Source organism: Branchiostoma lanceolatum, chromosome 3, assembly GCF_035083965.1.
Source record: "Branchiostoma lanceolatum isolate klBraLanc5 chromosome 3, klBraLanc5.hap2, whole genome shotgun sequence".
Taxonomy (NCBI): Eukaryota; Metazoa; Chordata; class Leptocardii; order Amphioxiformes; family Branchiostomatidae; genus Branchiostoma; species Branchiostoma lanceolatum.
The window spans coordinates 20,407,855-20,429,974 of NC_089724.1; the positions used below are offsets into that span (position 1 = coordinate 20,407,855).

The 22,120-nt window shown below is 38.1% G+C and overlaps 1 protein-coding gene and 1 long non-coding RNA gene across 5 annotated transcripts in view; one reads left to right on the plus strand and one right to left on the minus strand.

Moving 5' to 3' along the window:
* LOC136430946 (regulator of G-protein signaling 12-like) overlaps positions 1-22,120 on the minus strand; it is a 58,675-nt gene that overhangs the window by 4,989 nt on the left and 31,566 nt on the right. For all 4 annotated transcript variants that reach the window (XM_066422054.1, XM_066422052.1, XM_066422056.1 and 1 more), the window contains exons 5-15: positions 15,709-15,730; positions 13,272-13,474; positions 12,594-12,680; positions 10,249-10,395; positions 8,547-8,723; positions 8,227-8,305; positions 7,825-7,878; positions 6,974-7,083; positions 6,023-6,165; positions 1,262-1,399; positions 86-215 (exon numbers count right to left, since the gene is read on the minus strand). In XM_066422054.1, the coding sequence (XP_066278151.1) occupies positions 86-215; positions 1,262-1,399; positions 6,023-6,165; positions 6,974-7,083; positions 7,825-7,878; positions 8,227-8,305; positions 8,547-8,723; positions 10,249-10,395; positions 12,594-12,680; positions 13,272-13,474; positions 15,709-15,730 (1,290 nt within the window). The remainder of the gene's footprint in view (positions 1-85; positions 216-1,261; positions 1,400-6,022; positions 6,166-6,973; positions 7,084-7,824; positions 7,879-8,226; positions 8,306-8,546; positions 8,724-10,248; positions 10,396-12,593; positions 12,681-13,271; positions 13,475-15,708; positions 15,731-22,120) is intronic.
* On the plus strand, positions 3,316-4,625 carry LOC136430950 (uncharacterized). Its single transcript, XR_010754957.1, has 2 exons — positions 3,316-3,563; positions 4,259-4,625. It is a non-coding gene; the product is annotated as an uncharacterized lncRNA (long non-coding RNA).

Here is a 22,120-nt window from a genome sequence, read left to right on the forward strand (position 1 = left end):
TCTTCCTTTATTCGTTAGTGTGATGTTTTAAAGATTTTGCAGAAACTATATAATTCTGTATCTAAGATATTCGACTATTTCCTACCAGTCTAATGATGGCCTCCTCCAGCCTGAGACTGTACTTGTTGAGTACCGTCCTCATCACCTCAGCCACCGGTTTGGTTGGTTTTACCTTCACACGGAGAGAGAACTTCCCAAGGGAGGGCAGGTCCAACCTATTAGGCAATAAGAACAGTAAATTAGGACTGGTAATGTCACTCCAGGCTTTTAGATACCACAGGTGGCCATTTATAAGGCTCTAGGATGTAAGTGATTTGGATGTCTGCCAGGCATACTGGAGTATGAATGAACAGTGTACAATGTGTGTGGCTTTTAACAGCTCTAGCTCTCCATGAATAGGGTTTTTGTGAATTACTTTCGAGTTTTCCCCTGTTGTGAATTTCTCGCTGATTCTATCTGATGCATTTTTCCATTTGCTTTCATATAAGGCAATATACTTAACATGCATACAGCAAGACATTGAGGGTAAAATATGATCATGAGATGTACTGTTCTGGGACCTTTGCCATGTTCTCAAGTTGGCATGTATTTGGCTTGAAAGAAGCTTTAAAGTCAGAAGCAATGAAAGATGGACCAGAAAGAGTAGTAGAGCAAAAGTAAAAAGCATATTGTGCGACTTTTCTAGCTTTTTAATAGCTTGTGTAAACCATCATACTACTTGTGCATCAGAAAAACCCAAATGCACCAAAAAGCACCCGTGGGAAAGTAAAGAAAATCATATTTGATATTGTTTTTTAATAATACATGTAATTGTAAACAAACATAATTTTCTATTCTTTACCATGGGTGCTTTTTGGTACATTTGGGTTTTTCTGATGCACAAGTAGTATGATATCATCAATCAACAGTGTTTTCAGAAAAAAACTGTAGTTTGGTCAAGTTTGGACACAGAATTTGTGGTAAATATTTGTACAATGATCCGCAAGTGTTCGTGACACAATTTAGAAAGTTGTACACAAATTACAAAGGCCAGAGAGTCTTGTGGGCTACTTAGGTCTTTTGACAATTCAAGAGAAGGAAAATCTAATGGTCAAATTGTACCAGTTGCTGCAATATCAAAGGCAACATGACAAGGCTATATGCTTCTTGCTCACAGTCAGCCATCTGTGGGTGTGTATTGCTGGATGTGTATTGAGGAATCATGGGATAGTATCATCCCCCCCCCTTTAAACCCCTAACAAGTCTTCCTGGTGAGACTTACTTGAAGAGTACCCTTTGTTCCACCCTGATCTCCTTCGATCCCAAGACGGACACGTCCTGTTCCAGATCGACCGGCTTGTCGTCTGCCAGATGGTACACCTCTACCGCTGCCATGGGGAGCTGACGTCGTTCACATAGCCTACAGGAAAAATCATCCAAACTTCAGCCACGGTCTGCAGTATGCTCATTCTACGGTAAGGTTTTAAGTTTCAAGAGCTTTGTGTTGAACAGCCTAAATTGATTTAATTTGCTTCCAATACCATGTCAGTGGCAGGGGACAGATGACTGAGAGTCAAGTCAGTATTATCAAAGCAAAAGGACAGCTTAATAATACAGCCAACACTGCCGTCATTCTATGACACTCAATAAATCATCACTCAAACCCTATGATGAAAAGGCTTCATTCTATTGCAGGTAAAAATACAAATTTAACAAAGAAAAGGTCAGAATGGAGTAGCAAATGCTCCAGGCAGTGTAACATATCACACAGTACATAGCACTTAAATTATGGCTGTATTCTTGTAAGTGCCCATTAAGATAGTTCCTTGCTGCGAAAATTGTAGCCATGACATTTTGGAAGACACTTACTGCTATCCTCTCTCAGAATCCTTGCTTTAGTTGCCTACTGAACAAAGCTGTGACTTAGATTTTGTATATCTTGTGAAAAATACAGCATCTTAGCTTTGAACATGTCTATGTTGCAGCTTTTGTTTGAGCTCATTCCATGTACATTGTACACAATAATCTATGAAGCAAATAACAAGCGTGCACATGTAGATGGGATATCCATTCCTTATAAGTCATTGGATCATCAGCCACACAAGTTAAGGCCACAGCAAGTAATTTTTATGGATGACATCAACGCGCTCATCAATTTTCGCCTGATTTTGGAAAAAAAAACAAGAAATTTAATTGCCCTCCGACGGTGGTCAACATGCCAAAAATTGGCAAATATGTCGTAAACATTGACAGTCTAAGGTGTTTCATTGCATATGAATACCCAGTGTAGTTCCTGCCCATGATGGTATAACAAGCTGTTTTCTGCATTTGTTCTAGCAAGAACATTTATATAATGTCCTTAGTTCTAGTTAATTGAGCTGTATACACAAGGTGTTTCATCACATATGAATACCTAGTGTAGTTGCTTCAGATGTTGTAGTTAGTCTATTGAGATGTATACACATCTACAAGGACATGTTTACTGTTGAATCAAGGAGGTTTTATATTACATGTATATATGAAACTTCATTGGCTGAATACAGGAATAAAAGCCCTGCCGGTAATGATATCATATTTTGTCGCCTCAATTCTTGTTTAACAAGATTTATGATCTCAAAATTTGAAAATATACACTACCAAAAATGCTTTTTCTTATTTTTCTTGTTTTCTTGATTTTTCTTATTGAGAGAAAGATTTTCTTCCATAAAGAATTTCAAGAAAATCAAGAAACCTTACGCAAAACCTTTGAATGTTAGATCTTACATTAAGAGTTTTATTCTTGTTTTTCTTAGGTGAAGATAGGATTTCTAGTATGATTTTTTATCAGCAAGAATATTCTAGAAATGCTAGTCAATCTTTCCTCCTTATTCTTCACACAATATTTGCTTCTTGTTTGGTCAAATGGAGTATTTTACAGAATCTACTCTGAAGATTTTTATTCTTGCCATACATGAATTTTTCTTTAGACTTTCATTTCACTAGAAAAAAATTCTTGACATTTCTTGTTTTCTTAATTTAGGAAGTCTGAGAAATATGATTCTTGCAATTCTTAGTAATATCTAAGAAGATGTAAGGAGTTTCTTGACCAAATACAGTTATTTTCTTGACCAAATACAGTTAAGAAAAATGAGAAAATCAAGAAACTGTAAAACAAGTAATTCCCAAGTGTTTTTCTGTTCGAATTCCTTTTCCACAAAGTTAAAGAAAGATGATTCCTGCTTTTCTGTGTTATCTAAAGATGGAAAGTGAAATGAAAGTTCGAATTTGCATGATTTCCTTTATTTTCTTAACATTGTATAGTTCAAGAAGATAATTATTGTTTTTCTAATAATAAGAAAATAAATTATGCTAATTCAATACTCCCATCATCCTTTGCTGTAATGTTTGAATGTGGACCGTTGAGTTTGGGCTCCGGCTGCATTTGCTTGATGTGCGCTTTAGATCTTACAATACTAGGGAAAGATGCGGCTAGTTTCATGAGGACACTTTTTGGTATCATGTGGGACTCACTACACAACGTAGATGACTTGATTTAAGTTCCAAAATGCTTCCTCAGGCCAACGCCATCAACAGATATGCTCCAGGTATGTTATAGCCTGTCTTGCATGAAAATAACTTATTTCCCAAGTAGATACTCTAAGTTTTGTGTTTGTGGTTGCATGATACTGAGCCAACCAGTAATTGCAGAACATGTACGTTTAGTGCAGTTATACCTAAAAGGTACTAAAAAAGTTAAAGTATATCATTTTCAAGCAAATGCACAAGCCCCCCCTCCCCCTACATGTATACGGGGGAGGGGGGCGATATAAGAAATGACAGTCACTAAGTCTTTGTGTGTTTTTCTAGGCTTAGAAACATTTGTTGTGTTTGTGGTTGCATGCCAACCAGTAATTGCAGAACATGACTGTACGTTAAGTGCAGTAATACCTACAAGGTACTAAAAAGTATAAGTATAACATTTTCAAGCAAATGCACAAGCCCCCATCCCCATGCATGTATATGGGGGAGGGGGGCGATATGGGAAAATGACAGTCACTAAGTCTTTGTGTATTTTTCTAGGCTTAGAAACCTTTGTTGTGTTTGTGGTTGCATGCCAACCAGTAATTGCAGAACATGTACGTTAAGTGCAGTAATACGTATACCTACAAGGTACTAAAAAGTATAAGTATAACATTTTCAAGCAAATGCACAAGCCCACATCCCCATGCATGTATAAGGGGGAGGGGGGCGATGTAGGAAAATGACAGTCATCGTCATCTGTTTTTGTGTGTTTTTCTAGACTTGGAAACCTGTTGGACCAAAGAAGATGCCCCCGTCTCAAGTTTGGAAAATCTTTCAACAATAACAAGTCATTGATTATAAGAAGGACAGCTACAACACTGCAGAACTGACAATTTTAGAAGGACAATTAGTTATTTGTATGAGCACAGAGAAAATGTGCTTTTATCACAGCATCAAATGTGAAACATTTATCGAAACAATTGTATTGCAAACTGGTTAATCTTTGCATTCCTTGGTTAAGAATGGGCTTTAGAAAGAAAAATCCAAAACTGTGTATTAAACAATTAGATCAATAATAATAAATATGATTGGAACATGTTTACATTATATTATCATTGATTTATTAAATGGTATTCTTGATTCAAGACCCCCATCTTAGTTCAAGAAACTGTTTTTAGGTTTAAGGAATTTATTCTTGAGGACAGAAAGGTATTCCTACAACAAGAACCTCACTCTTAGTGCAAGAAACTCATTCTAGGTGTAAGAAATTCATTCTTCAGAGGACAGAAAGGTATTCCTATTACAAGAACCTCACTCCCAGTGGAAGAAACTCATTCTAGGTGTAAGAAATTCATTCTTGAGGTCAGAAAGGTATTCCTATTTCAAGAACCTCGCTCTCAGTGGAAGAAACTCATTCTAGGTGTAAGAAATTCATTCTTGAGGACAGAAAGGTATTCCTATTTCAAGAACCTCACTCTTAGTGCAAGAAACTCATTCTAGGTGTAAGAAATTCATTCTTGAGGTCAAAAAGGTATTCCTATTTCAAGAACCTCGCTCTCAGTGGAAGAAACTCATTCTAGATGTAAGAAATTCATTCTTGAGGACAGAAAGGTATTCCTATTTCAAGAACCTCACTCTAAGTGCAAGAAACTCATATTAAGTGTAAGAAATTTATTCTTGAGGACAGAAGAAATAAGGAAATGTCAGTGAGGACGTAACAAATATAAACTTTTTCTAAGAATACTTTTCTCTGAATTTATTATATCGTAGATAAAAATTCTGTGCCATAGAAGAATCATAACAACAAGAAAATTTATTTCGAGGTTTCTAGTCGATATGTGTGAGAAAAAACAACTTGGTCAGAGAAAAATATTCTAAGAAAAAGTTTATATTTGTTACGTCCTCACTGACATTTCCTTATTCGTTCTTATTCTTGCACACAGAATAATTTTCTTTCTGGAAGATAATTTTTCTTCAACAAAGAAAAAACAAGAATGTCTTTTTTTGTAGTGTAGGAATCTTGTTTTTTTTTGCCCGCCTTTTTTTTTGCCCTATCTCATTAGTTTTGGAGTCTGCGGAGGATGTCATCCATAAAGTTTACTTGCTGTGGCCTAATAGACTTTCAAAGATCCCTTTCCATGCATCCTCGAAAACTGGTCTGAAAGGTCAGGGTAGCAAATCAAATGGTACAAAGTCTGTACATGTACCTTTAAGGTCTCCAAACAGGAAAGTTATGGCCCCTACTGTCTTGTTGTCACTCCCACAACCGATAATAATAATTTTAGCCTGTGCTCAGACATCCCTAGGAGCTTGACGTTCTTATCGGAGACATCTTAACTGTCATTACAAAGACCTTGAGTAATGTTGGCTTGTTCTTTCCATTCGTCTTCAAAACATAGATGTGCAAAATGTAGCTGAGTCTACAGGACGAAACTGGGATCTACAATTTAGTCCATATCACTGCACTTTGTAATGTCGGAAGAATACTTTTGTATCCCCAAGGCAGAATTCAGTACAAAAGAAATGATGCGATGCTACTCACTTGCTGAGGGCACTGCGTATTGTCTGGCCTGGCTTGGCATAAATAACCGTAGAGGACCCATCTGGCAGCAGGACTCGGCAGAACTTGTAGGACTGCCTGGGATCCGCTACTGCACTCTCGTTCAACTGGGATGTCTCCAGCGACTGGAGAAGACAGACAAACAGTAGGGAAGTGTAAGATACATGTACCATCAGCAGCAGTAAAAGACTAGTTTTTGTTCAATAAGGCCACACCAATTTTATTTGTTGATTCTCAGATTCTTTCAGAAAAGAGTGACAGGGCAGAAAAAAAATTAAACATTTTTTTGGCAAATAGTCTTGGGTGAAGATAAGGGTTTACATAACATAAAGAAAAAGATGATTATTCAAGTTTCAGCTTTGTATGACTCATTTTATGCAATGCACCCCTTTCTTTGATTTAGCACTATAATTTAAGTAACAAAATCACCTTTTGCCATGTAATATATGGATTGATATTGAGAAATAGTTTTAATAAATGAAAAATTATGACTTATGATAAAATGTGACCACACCTTTTAGGTATGTGCAGGCCTTTATAATCTATTTTGGTGGCTATTGAGTTTTCCAACTGAACAAATAGTAAAATCGTGAGTAAAAATTTGTGAATGGGAATACTTCGGAATAGCGACCCAATTTTTTTTTTCAAAATGGAAAAAAACAGGAGAGGCAATTCCGAGAAGCAACAAAAAAAATTGGTGTGGCCTAACAGTAGTAAAAAAATGAGTCACCAGTTTATGATACTTGATCTATCATGAATTTAAATGCAATAAAATAACAGAACAGGTCACTGTGTTAATGACATTTAATGTTCAACGATACCTAAGATATGTGGCATATTATATGTCATGCTCATGAAGAACTGTCAGTTACTACATTAAAAGTTTAATTGAGTGTGATACAGCAACTGTTACTTTAAAGTGATGAAAGTCACCTCAGCAGACATGGCTTTCTGGTGCAGGACGTCTAAGTCTGTACTTGCGAGGGAACTGCGACGGCTGCTACTGTTGTCACTCAGGTGTCCATCTAGAACCTGTACAGAACCTGTGGGGAGTTTCACACATCAGTGTATGTCATAGTCAACAAAACACTATAGTGGCAGACTCTGTTATTCTAGATCTGATAACAGATTATATTTCAAACAAACCTGCTTAGGATACAAGGGAGCACTGTAATGTGTAACTTAAAAGCATTTAGAGGATAGCAATGTGTTAGATATCTTGAACAAACCTGTCTAAAGCAATCAGCCGGCTTCCAAGAAAGCCAGATTATCTAAGCCTCTATTCAGTTTCACTTCATCACTACACCATGGTACAATGATGGCCATGCACATGTCATGCGTGTGAAATCCATTAAAACCTCCCAGTGATTGTATGTGTTGTGGCATCTTTTGTTCAATGTCAGGGGCATTATGCCATTAACTAATGGAGAAGATTGGCTGGCCAGACTTGGGCTAAAATTAGTTGGTTGAGATTACCCACCCCTGAAATCTCCTGTGGTCTGGCAGAGTCTGGAACATCTCTATGTGTAACTGTCAATCATACCAATATTATGTAGCAACAGTGGAAAAAAGAAGTCCCATTATGGTCCATCAGAATTGGCAAATGGTTCACTTAATTCCACATCACCTTTTCTTACCACTAATTGTAATGATATGCCACTAATGCTGTATCATTAACAAAAATGATTATATTCCAGTCATTACTTGGTAATGTCATGACTGTTTTTTCATACATTATGTGGGAGGGGCTGTGAAAAATGCTGAAGTTTCAGACAAAGACTGACCTGATGACCTGTCCACATCAGGTTGGAGCTTCATGTTCCTCTTGGAGTGCTTACCTGTGGATGGTACCAATCATATTAGATATTACATGTACTAGCTTCTACATCTATCTAAAGGGCTAATAACTCAAAATGAAAAAAAAAATGAAAAAAAATGTTTTAATGTGTGGCTAATGCTGCTTCACAATCAGACAAAACGTTGAAATCAAAGAAAATGGTACATGTATTACTACTAAATAATGTTTTAATGTGGCTAAGTCACCTACATTCATAACAAGACAAAAGAAATGAAACACAACTGTACAACATTCAAGCTTAAAGTACAATGTACATGTAAGTAATAACATTATGAACAAAATCATGTTATGAGCTCTATAAAAGTCTCCAGCATAATGTACTTCCTACCTCTTGCCCACGGTAGCAAAGACCTGCGTTTCTTCTCAGCCGTCAGTTCAACAGCATTTTCACGCACCTTCCTCCATAACTAAATATAGAAAAAAAGCATTAAGGAGCCATATTTGAAATTCTGTCATATTCTCAAGTTCAGGAATTGGAGTCTTACTTAAAAAAACAACGACACCAATTCATGATACAGGTACAACCACATGACATTGTGTATTTAACCAAATCTGTGATCTGAGGTTGCTTGATTATATTGTCTCCAGTCCTGTAAGATAGACTTGTATTAGTAAGACTTAGTACATTGTGTTTTTTACTCTACCAACCTTCAGGCCTCGACTCTCCTTGCTGGATTTGCTTGCAGTATCATCAGCGTCTGACCCACTGTTGGACACCAGGTCATAGGGCAAAGGTCGTCCCTCCATATCACACAACATGCAGTCCTGGTACAAAGGTGACTTAAGGAAACGGGAGTAGCTATCGAATTTCATCAACTGGAATATCTGAAAACGAAAAGAGCATGCAGTGTTACATTATATATTTTATAGTGTGTTCTTTCATCAGCAGTCAGGGTGTGTGCATTTGAACCGGTGGAGAGAGATCTATACCATCTACCATTGGAACTTTTCTACTTTTGTTGGTGGATTGCAGTTACTAGATGTTGACGTAACAAGGCCATGAAAAATGAACTGCTTTTTTTGCTGGTGTCTCGTTACCAAGTCATGCTGAAATTATTTTACTTGTCCTCTACAAGGTAACTGAAGAATCTATATTGGAGCAAAGTCATACTATTGGGGCAATATTCATAACTCAGAATACAAACCAAATGCCATACATACATGCACATGTAGTTTGCATTCAGGTAAAACCTTGAGACTAACGTAATGATTATAGTACAAATATAAACTATTACATGCATGTACAATTATGGTTCTTCCTGACTGAACATAAGAAACAAAACAGACCTACATGTATGTTTAGCAGTCATTATGGTAACCCGTTGTTGTCCTGGGTTTGATATGAATGATTTTGATATTGATTTTATCATGACAATGCTGACACCAATGGCAAAATACAAAGTGATTTACAGTATTCACTTGGAAATTGCACCGGATGGGTACAGAATGATGTGCAGTTGTGATAAAAGATAAAACGCCTGATTGGGTAGCCCATATTCTATTGACAAAGGAAGGGTCTACAGATTATATGCCAAGTGTTAATACCAAATTGCTTTTACTGAAAGCTACAGATATAATTTTGTCATTATACATCGACAAATGCGATGTGGGGGATGCAATGGGACATGTTCTTTTGATTCACACCAGTTATCTGAAAATGGAAAATGCTTTCATGAATTTGGCTTTATGTAGCAGTGATCTTTTTCGGCGTGTGAATACTAAAAGGTCTCCTCCTAGCAAATGGAATCTTAGACAGTAACAGACAATCAGCAACCTTTGGTCTTTGTAGCGCTTTCTCTGAGAAAAGATTTCAAGGATAAGAAATGTCTCTTCCGCACTATTAGCCATTGGCAGGTGTTAATGGAGAGGAAGCCATCGAAGCGATAAAGGCAAAAGAACAGAACAAGCATGCGCAACCTTGCAGTTGAAGGTCACTTACCTGCTGCATTCAGATGTAACCTGCTGAGACCTTGCATTGATTTTATCACTATCAAGCTTCAATCACTATACATGATGCTGAAGCTTTTATTTCTACCAGTGGGCTCACATACAGGAACTTCTTACTGTTAAAAGCATGGTACAATGTAATCCAGAGTCGTTCTATTGGGTTAAAACAGTATCATAAACTGTAGCTGGTAGCACTAGCCAAGTGTTGTTTATGATGAAGTATCTTTTAAATATCATGATTACTATCAAGTAGACTGGCACCCAAGACAATCTTTGTACATGTGTATGTAAGATGGACCAACAAAGAATTGTTCTTGAAAGACTGCATAAAACAAGTCTAAGTCTCATGTGTGCAACACATCAAACAAACAAACAAAGAAGACAAGCTGACTGTAGTTCTGACCTGCTGTTGTGCCAGGTTGAACATGTCGTGGGTGGGAGATCCCAGCATCTCATCCACCATCTGCCTGGCCTGGCTGTCGATGTTCACCGGCATGGAGGCCTTACTGGACATGTGTGTACTGTAGATCACCTGCGCTTGAGTCACCATCTAAAGAACATCATGAAAAGTATAATTGTGAACTCATCAGCATAGTGGTAACAGCATTTATCCTTTAATTTACACAACAAACATGTGACTCACAATAGCAAAGTTTTGGATTCTTCTCACCAGTGAGCCTCTTACATGTCTATTTTTCACGTAGCTATACCAGGTCCACATGATAAGCCAGACAAATCCCCACAAAGCTTAACAGGTTTCTGCTGCTCAACATTAGGATTGGAGAAGCCAATGATACATAATGGACTTAAAGTATTATTTTTTTACATGTATCCACTCTTTGTCATCTGTGGCAACAAGAAGACAGGATGAGCATTTCAATTATGTCATACCTAAATCAATACGTGTTTCTGGCATGTTCTTGGCATAAAAATGGTATGAAAAGTACATGGACCTCAAGTTCACACAAGGACACTGCAAGACTCCTACACCTTTGAGTTTAAAAACATAACAGAATGCCAAAATGAGTCACAACATTCTTGGGGATGAAAGGAACCTGTGTTTACCTGGATACAGCCTAGAGTACAACCCTCTAATGGTGCACTTCAACTACAGGCACCAGAGATAAGACTAGTCTGCACTACCGGTAGTCATTACTGCCCTAAACCTCTTCCCAGGATCACAGCAAAAGCTGGGGTTATCTTCCATGCACAAGACATCAGCAGTACCAGGCTTTACACGAACATATACTTCACAGGGTGATAACAGATTGGAGTGGGGAGTTAAATCTTGTCTGGCCAATAGACAAGCAGAAGTGCATAATGTGGGAGAGTGGGTTCTGGTGTCACAAGGGAAACATGTTGGGGATCAAAGGATTAATGAAGGACTGGGCATCTTCCCAGAAAGTTCACATTTCCACACAATGTTGAATGTACTGTGTTGCTTTAATGCTGCCTATAAGCCTGTAGGATGAATTCTATCTATTCAGTATAATAATTCATAATTCAAGAATGGTCATAATAATCAACTTTCACCAGCCATGCAAAAGATGTACAAGAATACTTTCGCTAAGTTCAGAGATTACATCATTGTTATTACCTCAAGGCAAAATGAAGTGAAAAAACTAATGTGTACATTGTGAATTCAAAGCAATTTCCAATAACATACTCTACTTCATGCATGTACATGTGCATGTGCATGGGTATCAAAGAGCAGCAACTCTACAACATACGCAAACAGTGCCAAAACTTGCAAGTTGACAATGTGTAAACTACCTGACAGAAACTTCATACAGAGCAATTATCTGGAACAACATTTAGCAGAGAAGTATTGTCTTCATTTCTTAAACAACCCCCGGGCTGCCATACATGTGCACTGACTAGAAAAATAATACCTCTGTAAAAGAACACCACAGTTGAGGCAGACTGCCAATTTCACAAGCATGCAGCACAAGTCAGCTAACACTTAAATGTCTTCTAATTACCACTTACTCTCCGCAACCTTCCAGAGAAAACACTTGACTTTGACAGAATCCTGTGCTTGGGATTGCATGGTGTCCCTGACTGTCTTGGAAACAGGTTTCCAATTTCTTGAATTGATACAATTAGCCAGGTGCCTGCATCACACATGACACTTGAGATATCTACATAGCAGAAAACCTGACAGCTCTGGCTGATTTAATGGGCGTTCAGGGGAAAAAAAGCTTCTTCTCATTGCTATTAGATTTCGAAGTACATGGAACAAGTGTAGGACTACACTCTCTAACAATTTTTTACACATCACAAATTTTCATAGTACTGTTGGGAATTGTTGTCTCCAGCCTTCTGCATGTAGCCACAATGGGGCATGGACATGCACTAAACTTCATTGTCATTTGATCTTTTTCCGTCCTACCCATTGTTTGGGAGCCCATGTTCTTGATTTTCGTTGTTAAATCGGTCATTTTAAGCTTACCAAAATACACTTTCATGTCACGATGTTCAAATTTTTGGATGGAAATGGTGACATTTTTGTCTGTCCCAACAAGCAAATTTCCATCCCAGGATGGAGGGACGGGTCCTGGAGGCAGCTCTGGTCTTGCATGTAAAAGACAACAATGTTCATACAAGACTTTATGTACATGTTGTGACTGTCTTTACAAGACCACAAGCTATGTAAACCGTACTGCTATCATTACTAAGTAGTACTTTGATGTCTATAGTTTGTATTTTCTACAGTCAAAGCTACACTACACTAATACATATACACACCTCTTGCTGATCTGTGATAGCGTTGAACTTCTCACATTCAGTCCAGAACACAATGTTTTCTTCACTGTATTCCTGTTTCAGGAATTCCTGTAAGACAAGGGGGAAATCATTACAATTCACAAAAATAATACAAAAGCCATATGATATCAAATCCTGTCCCTAGATGTTGAATGAAAACAACAAGCAGTAATCACAGGCAATACTGTGAGCACACTTGTGTGATCTAACAATATATGTGCAGCACAAAAGCATAAAAACATTGGCAAGAATGTTTTTCTAAAACTTGTCACATCAAAATGCATTTTTTCGATGAAAAATCCATAAGCAAGATAGGTGACTAACATTTCAGCACCAAGGACAGTAATGTTCTAAATGAGGCTGGAGTGAAAAATTCAAACACAATTCTATGTGTTTGTGTGACACATGTCACTTGGTGAGAACTTATAACACTACATATTTAGTGCTTCAGGTTGCCTGACGTTTCTTGTTTTTTTAAACTGCTTGTTATTTTTTTTCTAGTTTATAAGAACCTGCTGCCAGTACAAATGTAAGTTCTTTCTGTTCTTTCCTTATAATGTAGATTATGCGATTAATAATCTAACATTACATCAAATTTTGCAGTTCTCATTCTATAACAGTTACTAGTAATTCCTCAGACTTTTAAACCTAAAGACTTACAGTAAAGCATGCCAGCCCTGCAGGGTCATGCAACAAGCGGTCGAAGCTGACTGCCCAGCTGGCCACCCGTCCGGTGGCGGTGCCTGTGGCCCCCCCTGCTACATGTGCCTCGGGAACACTGTGGGTGCTGGTGTTACTGGCCAAGCTGCTGACACTGCTGCTGGGGTGCAGCTTTCCAGACACCCCGTGGGGTCGCGCCACTTCTGTACAAAGAGGAAGAAGGGATCGTCAGCATTTCTTCAGAAGTGCACATGCATCTACATTAGACACAATGCATACATATTACATTAGTAACATTATTTTCATGGAATACATGTTGTAGCAGGTGCTGGGGCACCTTCTAGACAGTACATGAAATACATTCCTGGCTGCACACTCACCAAGGTTCATTCTAACTCAATGCCTCTAAATCTAAACCCTCCCAATATTCCAACGCTACAGCAGTGCCTCACTATATCATTACAGTCATAATATAATAATACTAATCTGCAGGAAAATGTCAGCCCCAGACTCCTGCTGTTAGCTAAGAGCTGGACTCAGTAGTTAGAATGCTTATGAATTATCTAATTGTGAGTTGAAAAGACACATATTAGGCACTGGCAGGATTAGTCTTGGCACTTTGCCTCTTCAAAAAGGTGGTATGAGATGAGGACACATGTGTGGTAGGTGTGATAATTAACCCTATCCAAACTGAGCTTTTTTGGTATATCTGGGACTGGGGGGGGCTGATTCGGCCCCCCCCTCATAATTTCCGAACGGTATGATGTATCATCACCAAATTTGCAGGGAGTGATACTCACATCAAGTTTTATAATTCCTGTAATTTTGGTGACGTTATGACGTCAATGACGTAATTATGACGTCATCAATGTGATTTTATTGGCTAAATAGGGAATTCCCGTAATATCTAAAGGTATTAAACAAAAAACGGTTTGTATTATTCATTTTAAGGTATGCAAAGGCATACAACGTCAATGCAAAGGCATACAACGTTAACGTCAAAATGACGTCCTAGAATGACGTCATGTGTTGTGAGCGATCCCTTGGGGTCCGCCATCTTGGATCGGCCATTTTGAATTTTTCTTAAATCCTCTTTTTCCACTTATGACCCCAAAGGACACTGAAAATAGACTATAAACGTTAATCTAAATGTTTCTGGTAAAGAAAATGTCAGGTATTGACGATTTTAAAGGTGAAAAAGCCTGCTGCTACCTGAAATAGTGATATTGTCCGCCATCTTGGATTTTGACTAATTACGTCATCAAATTAGCATAAATTATGAATATTAAATCAGGAAAGTTACATATAATTACATATAATGTTACACATGTAGGAAAACTAGTGTAGTTGTGCAAGAAAACCTGAGAAATATCATTGTTTTCAAAAAATTAATGATTTTTGCATAAAATGCCTGTCAGAAACCCGTTGCCATGGCAACATGAAAAGTGATAAACGTAAACCATTATTATAAAATTGTTGCCAACAAAATTTTAGGAAAAGTCACCAAGTTTGGTAGTCTTAGCATATATCGTTTGGCAGTAATACGATGTCAAAGTTGGCGCAGGCACTTTTAGCCCCCCCCCCCAGTCTGAATAGGGTTAAAAGAATTTCTGTATCGGTGCCATGTTATTTCAGCAAGTTGACAAGTTTCATGTTCTATATAGCATTATGATGTATTTCACATAAATTCATTAATTGATTGATTGATTGATTAAGACACAAGTAGGTGAACCAAAAATCTTGGGCATTTTATTTAGACTGTGCAGATGTCTAGAGATTACAGGACATTTCTGCATAAGAATGAAACAGGTCAATCAAAAAAACAAGTTGTAGAGGCTATTTGTTGTGGCTAGGTTGATTGTTGAATACAGCTTTGGAAATTCTAGAATTACACTGACCAATTTGTAAATCTAAAGCATTCTGATCAGCATTATCTTATTATGCCATATGGCACTCGGAGTGAGAAAAACAAAGAATTAGGTACATGGGGAATAGGTTTATAATAGATTGTTACAGAAGTAAAATTCCAACTTTAAAGAGCTTGGAGTGATATTTTATGGATGAGACTTCTTCAGGTTCCATTTTGACATGACGCCACAAAATTGTACTTGTGTCCATGTGTATGGTGCAGATAAGCAACAGTCAGCTCATTTCACTTCCCCTGTTAGAATACATAGTGTATATGCAGGGTGTGTGAATGAAAAGATTACAACAAAAGGGTAGTAAATGTAATTGAAAAGTGATTGACACACAGTTACATGCATGTATCTACGTCTTTTTGATAGATGGTTGGGCATACGTGTGAAAATATCTACTGTCTGAAATATCTGGCTGTTTTGACATTTTATCCAGTAATGCTTGAGTAACTACTTTTTGGTATATCCTGGCTTTCACTCTAGAGGTAAAATGTTTCAGATAAATCATTCAGACAACTTACCTCCATCGGAGACTGCAAGAGACTGGAAAAAAAAAGAAAAAAATGTCACTGCTTGTATCATGTGTGAAATTCGAATCTACATCAAGTATGTAACAATGAATAGTTGCATGTACAACAGTAACTACACGCACATGTATCATCCACTACATCTGAACCTTCAATAACACAAACATGTACATTTGTATATCTTTAAGAATGCTTACCATAATGTGATTGTAAGCCCTGCTGCAGATATTTTCTTATGTGGGAAAGGCCCTATATATCTACACTGTCTGGTACATTGAGGGACTCCCACAAGATAAGAAGCATATCCAAAGAGTGCCTATAGTTGGGCTAGCAACCTACTGTGGACAACATCCTTCATTCTGAAGGCTGGATCAAAGGTGTCCTATTTATGCAGCGATACATCAGCTGAGTTATGGGACACCTTTCTTTCATGATCACACATTCATAATCATGTTCCATGTAAGGATGTACATGCATGTGACATACGCTGTTACAGCAGCAATCAATCATTACAGCTTTCATATGATGTGAGCTGATTTTATTCTAATTAGATAAACAGTCACATGTTTCAGATATTGTTGGAGAAGTGATTCTTTGCTGAGAAGTTTCTAAGATAGAATCTACTTGTTCAAGAGAGATTTGATCATCGGCCTCCTTCAATGCAATTGACTCAGAAGTGAAAAATAAACTATGGGTGGTCTTAAGACAAGCACTCATCGCACATTTCCATCATGGAACTCCACAGGTTACCTTTCTGCTGCTAATCCTTCAGTCTAATACACAGGCCATTATTCAAATTACAATGCAGAATGTACGTGTATACACATGTACAATAATAGCAAAAAATGAGTAACTGCATGCATGGCAGTAAATTTGTTCCATCACTGAAAACATTATCATATACTATTAGGTAATATGTTGATGAGCGTGAACCCAAATTTTCTTCTTAAGCCCTTTTCATTTAAAAAAAAAATTGAACTCCTCTTGCACTTCTAAGAAAATTTTCAGTTTAGTGAGATCTATTTTCTAGAGTAGACTTCACAGGAGAGAGTTTTAAACACCTAATATATGCACAAACTGTGACACTTAGCAGGATTCAGGGGCATGGTGGGTAACATGACCCCCACTTGCAAACAGAAGTCAGCCATGCAGACACCACCTGTGCAAGTACCACTGATACCAGTCCGCATGCTAACACTCTGTAGCAACACCGTGGCATTCCTGCCCTGCAACAATGTTGCCAAGAACACAGGACAAACCTGCTTTACTTAATAATCCATTTTTCTTAATCATTAGTCATCAAGGCTGCATTCTCAATCTATATTCATTGGATCTCAACAACTCAACTAGTACTTGCCTAAAATATGTACTGTACTACATAAATGTTGTCATTTTTTGGGTTGTACAATAAAGCTTTGATAGTACAATGTACATGCATCTACTATTGGAAGAATTAGCTTGGTTACCAAGTTTTTAATGGGACAAAGAGACTTCTATGATATTCACACAGACAAAACTTATGGTTTTTTAAACCAACAAATGCCTCATGTATTTCAACAAGCATGCAAATACATACAATAACGTAATCATATTCATCAAGTGTATGTACATATAAAATACAACACGATGTGTTCCACATGGCCCGAGGTACCGGCCCAACCGTGGGTCGGATCACCTGACAGACGAAACCGTGTTGTATTTCATTTATGTCATACCCACCCGAAAAACACATTTCGATGCGAAATGCGCCAGAAGTTGAGAGAGTTTTGTGTCCTCGAACAAAAAAAAATGTAACAACATTGATTCCAACGCTCGAAATTTCGACAGCGGAGCACACGAAAACAGGGTTGAATCGAACTAGGGAAGCCCTGGCCTTACGGTATCATGGCCCGGTATGATATGAATGGAACTACATCCCAATGTTAACAAGAAAATATACACAAAGCTAACATTACAACATGTACCTGTAGTCCAGCGCTGCAACAATGGGCATCACTGGAGTCAGACAGGGAGGTTGTGACTAGTACTGGGCCAGGCTCTTCCATGGTTTACAACATCCACAGAAAAATTAATAGAGCTATTTCAAGAACAACTCCATTGCCTTCAAACTCCTCAAACATCATCATGGTGCAGGTTACATTGGAGAAAATGGACTTGAGACGACAAAACTTGTAGGATGTTACATCAGCAATTCTTTAATCTGCTCTTCTGTTGGTACGTACAGAAGCAGCCCATCTCTGCCAGAAGTCCCAGCATGTCTGCCCAGAGGTGTAACAAAGCAGGGTCTCACATGAGAGCTAGGGGAAAACTGGGGCCTCTTGAGGGATACCTTCTGACTCAGAGATAACATGCCCCAGGACAAACAGCATCTAATGTATCTAGTGCTGTCAGAGCGATCTTGCCATCAACGTGGAGGACATAAATACATGGAGCAGGTTCCGGCCGCAAGAGCTTTCTTTCCTGCTGAAAGTCTGACACTGTGCATTTCTTTTGCAGATGACAGATTAAACATTAGGCTGCAACAACACCCTGTACAGAGCAACTCAACAAGATGGCTGACCCTTAAGCCAGAGATGTACATGTACATGTATGTCTGTACTGGTGCTCCTGTACATGTACATGTAGGTCAGTGTAGTATCTGGGATACACATTTGCGTCATTGTGATCTTGACCAATGTGAATATAAATAAGCAGCATGCCAAGTGAAATATTCAGTTATGAAAAAAAAGATGCATTCATTGTACACATTATTATTGCAAAAATCCACATACAATGCGCTGCACTGCATAGTTCTATCTTCCAGGAAAGATTATGTTCTAGTTGAAATGTTGAGCTTTTACTTTTAGTTTCACATTGAAAAGGGACATCTGTTTCACAAATTAAGAAAAGAAGAAATTACTGAATAGCATAGAACTTAGTGTCAATTCCCTTATTACCATAATCATTATTAGCAATAAATGAAAGTTACAAAATACAAGAAGGCTTGGACACATCTTGTTCATTTTGTACTCAAATAGCTACATTCAGGCTTTTACTATAGACATAGCTAGTTTTAGCCTAGCCCCTTCCAGGCTCTAGACGTGGCTGGAAAGAGTAGAAATTGGCCAAATAGAGGAGTTGGCCAGCAGATGGATACAACTTGCCACGTTCGGGAGCCTGTGAGGAGTTGCCTTCTTCTTTGAAGTTCACTAATAGCTCATTGAATACATGTAGGTGCCAAGTAATGCCTTTAGTTTATTGCTTTGCCAGTAGACCACCACAGGACAGGAAGTGTCAGAGGTCAGGAAAATTCAAAGCTATGACAGCCTTGTGGTTTCTTGTGACAGTTTTTGTACTGGTGACTTAGCTAGTAGCAGCGTAATAGACCATGTGTGCTACGTCGGCAGCGACGTTTTCGGTGATGACAGTGTGGCAGGATGATGGTAAGTTGGTAATTTTGTGGGGGCATGGTGTAATTGTTGTACAGCCGATGGGGTCGGTAAAATGTTTGCCTACAAAAGCGCCAAGAAACAAAGTCAAACCAGCAGCACACCCCCAACAATTTCCTGGTAGCCTTGCATGTCAATCAATTTTCATGCTGTTCCAGTGTCTAGTATGAGAGAAAAAACAAACACTGATAGCGTGTGGGAGGAAAACACCTACATGTACATTGTGTATATATTAAGAGCACAGCCATCTGTCCTTTAGCCAATCAGGAGCGGGTATTTTGCTGTTTGAAATCCACATACATGGCCAAAGTTAGTTAATACACCCCTCTCCTTGAGGCAGAGGTGCTCTATCCAACCTGGTAGAGAAACACAGAGTCCTCTTGGTGTCCCCTGCAAAAGCGGGGCATCTAATTTCTTTCTTATTGTAGTGTAGGGTGTCCAAAAGAAGCCTGAATGCTCTGCTACCTGATACCCTGGCTACATTTGACGCACTCATGATCTATACATTGTAAAATTAATATCCCTTTTGCTACTAAGAAGACAACTGCCCTTAACTTGAAACAGAGGGATTACTTCCTACATAAATGTACAGAGCTGACCCTTTCTGACCTGTAGAGAATGAACCTGTCACTAACATATGTATGCTGATATGTCACTGCAGAGAAGCATCTTATACAACGGCCTACAGGGGTGCAATTGAAGCAAGATGGGTGAGTCAGGGTACACCTAGAGACTAAAAAGAATATCATCTCTACTCTTAATATCATAAAATATCTTCCCTGGCTACATACAATACAGTAGGTTACTGGATTCACCGTCAATGAAGAACTGAAAATGTATTGGAATAAATGCTACGTATGGGAATGTGGGTGTGAATTCTGATGTTAGCAGGGACCTATAGGTGTTGGCTTCAGTAGGAAGTGAATATCGTATGGAACCGATAATGATTCAAACTTCAAAGCATAACATGATTATGATAAACAGAATACAAGTGTAATCTATTTTACAACAGTCATGCTTGAGAGAAGTGATAACCGGGATACAAGAAGTATGCCTTTGGTATCAACTCCTATATAAATTGATTATTCAGCAGCCATCAAACTAGCATCGTCTCAGCTTTGCCCAGCAGCTGCTGCAGTGGACTGATGAGACGATGTATTAGATACCTTTCAGTGCAGTATCTTTCTAAAATCTACATTAAGCTGGCTTACAGTGTATGAGACTGTCCATTAAGTGAAGGCTATCCAATAAGGTACATTCATTACAAACAAAGCTATCATGATTCCGTACAGTGTAATGATTCCTTATCTGAGCTGGCACAGTAGAAAAGTTTCACAAGCTGGATAATGTAATCATTATACAAAAACACAATTGTCCTGATACTAATAGAGACTTTGTAAATGTAGCCAGTATTGCTTGTATGTTACTTAAATTGAACTTCCAGAAAGGCTTGAGTCACACCAAGGAAGACTTAAAATCAGGCATACATACATGTATGATAAATATTCATTATTCTACATTATATTAATAGTTTACAATGAAAATCAGTCAAGACACTATAATTTAATATTATAATATAATTAGAGAGCTGTTTGGCAGGAAGGTGGGGCTGTGGAACCATTTGGGAGGATGTAATGAGAGATGCCTACATGAATACATTATTTTGTATGCGTTTACAAAAAAATAGACAGGAAGTCTGGTACCTTGTGGCGCAACTACATGCTTCATATATTGTATTTACCAGAGCCATGCATCTTACATGACAGCTAGAAGGATCGCAGGGGATATTACTGTTACCGGTAGAGTCAGGCACTTCAAATGACTTGTAGAAATACATGTAACCTTGAGGAATTGAAGTGAAGTTGTTGCAATGCCATTTCAGGACAAAGGTGACCCACTTTGTGACTTTGTGCTTTTCCTTGCTACATAGTGTAAGCCCAACTCCGTCCATGTTTGCAATTATTATGCCAGTAAGACTTTTATTCACAAAATCAATACATGTAGCAGGCACCTTGTGATAACTTACTGTTTCAGAGGGGTGGCTGCCTTGTGGGTATTAAGCTGACTGCAAACACAGTGGAATAAACTAAGATAATGCTGCTTGGTGAAACATGTACCACAAAAGAATGTAGAACTAAGGCAAGATGAACGACCTATGTCCATTTTCATTTTACCATGGTGGCTCTCTGTGACTGGCATCACTTTTCAAAGAGGACCTGGGTTACATTAATACAATGACAGCTACTCTGAGAGGTGGTTTTTAAGATCTAGCAATTGAAAAAAAAATTTTCTGAAAAAATTACTGTCACACATATTTGAGCCTTTTACTGATATCATATTTCAGCTACTGGTTTCTACTGATTAGATAAAGATTTTAAAATTTCACCTCAGCAAGCACAAGGTGAAAAGGCTAGGCCTGTACCAGAGTGTTAGAAAAGTCAATACAACACAGTCTGTGGAACACCGCACCAAATCTATCCATATCGTTAACAGGTGTCTGTGTCATTCATATTGCATCTTCAGAGGAGGCAGCTGTGCCCCTTTCTCTTAAATAGCACCTAGCCCAAAATAGATGAGCCTGCTCCACTAGCTATATAGGGAGGCAATACATATACATATGAGGGTGAGCCAAGAAGTAATGGAATCTTTTTATAACAAGCTCATGTTTTTTCATTAGATGAGTTGAAATTTAGCACAATGACTAGAAAGGCAACATTTGCGAGCAAATACAGCATGTTTAGCCATACTCCTCGCCATGCAAAAAATGGACTCTCCCAAAATAACAATGGACCATTCTAAAATACTTGCACTAAAAAAATGAATCACCCCAGTCCAAAATTGAGTCTTCCAGTAGCACCTCAACACAATATGGACCAGTCCACAACCATATCCACTAATTGATTAACAAATACACTTCTGCTAAAAAATGGACTTTTTCATAATCATTCCAGCTCAAAATTGAAAGAAATAATTAAAGA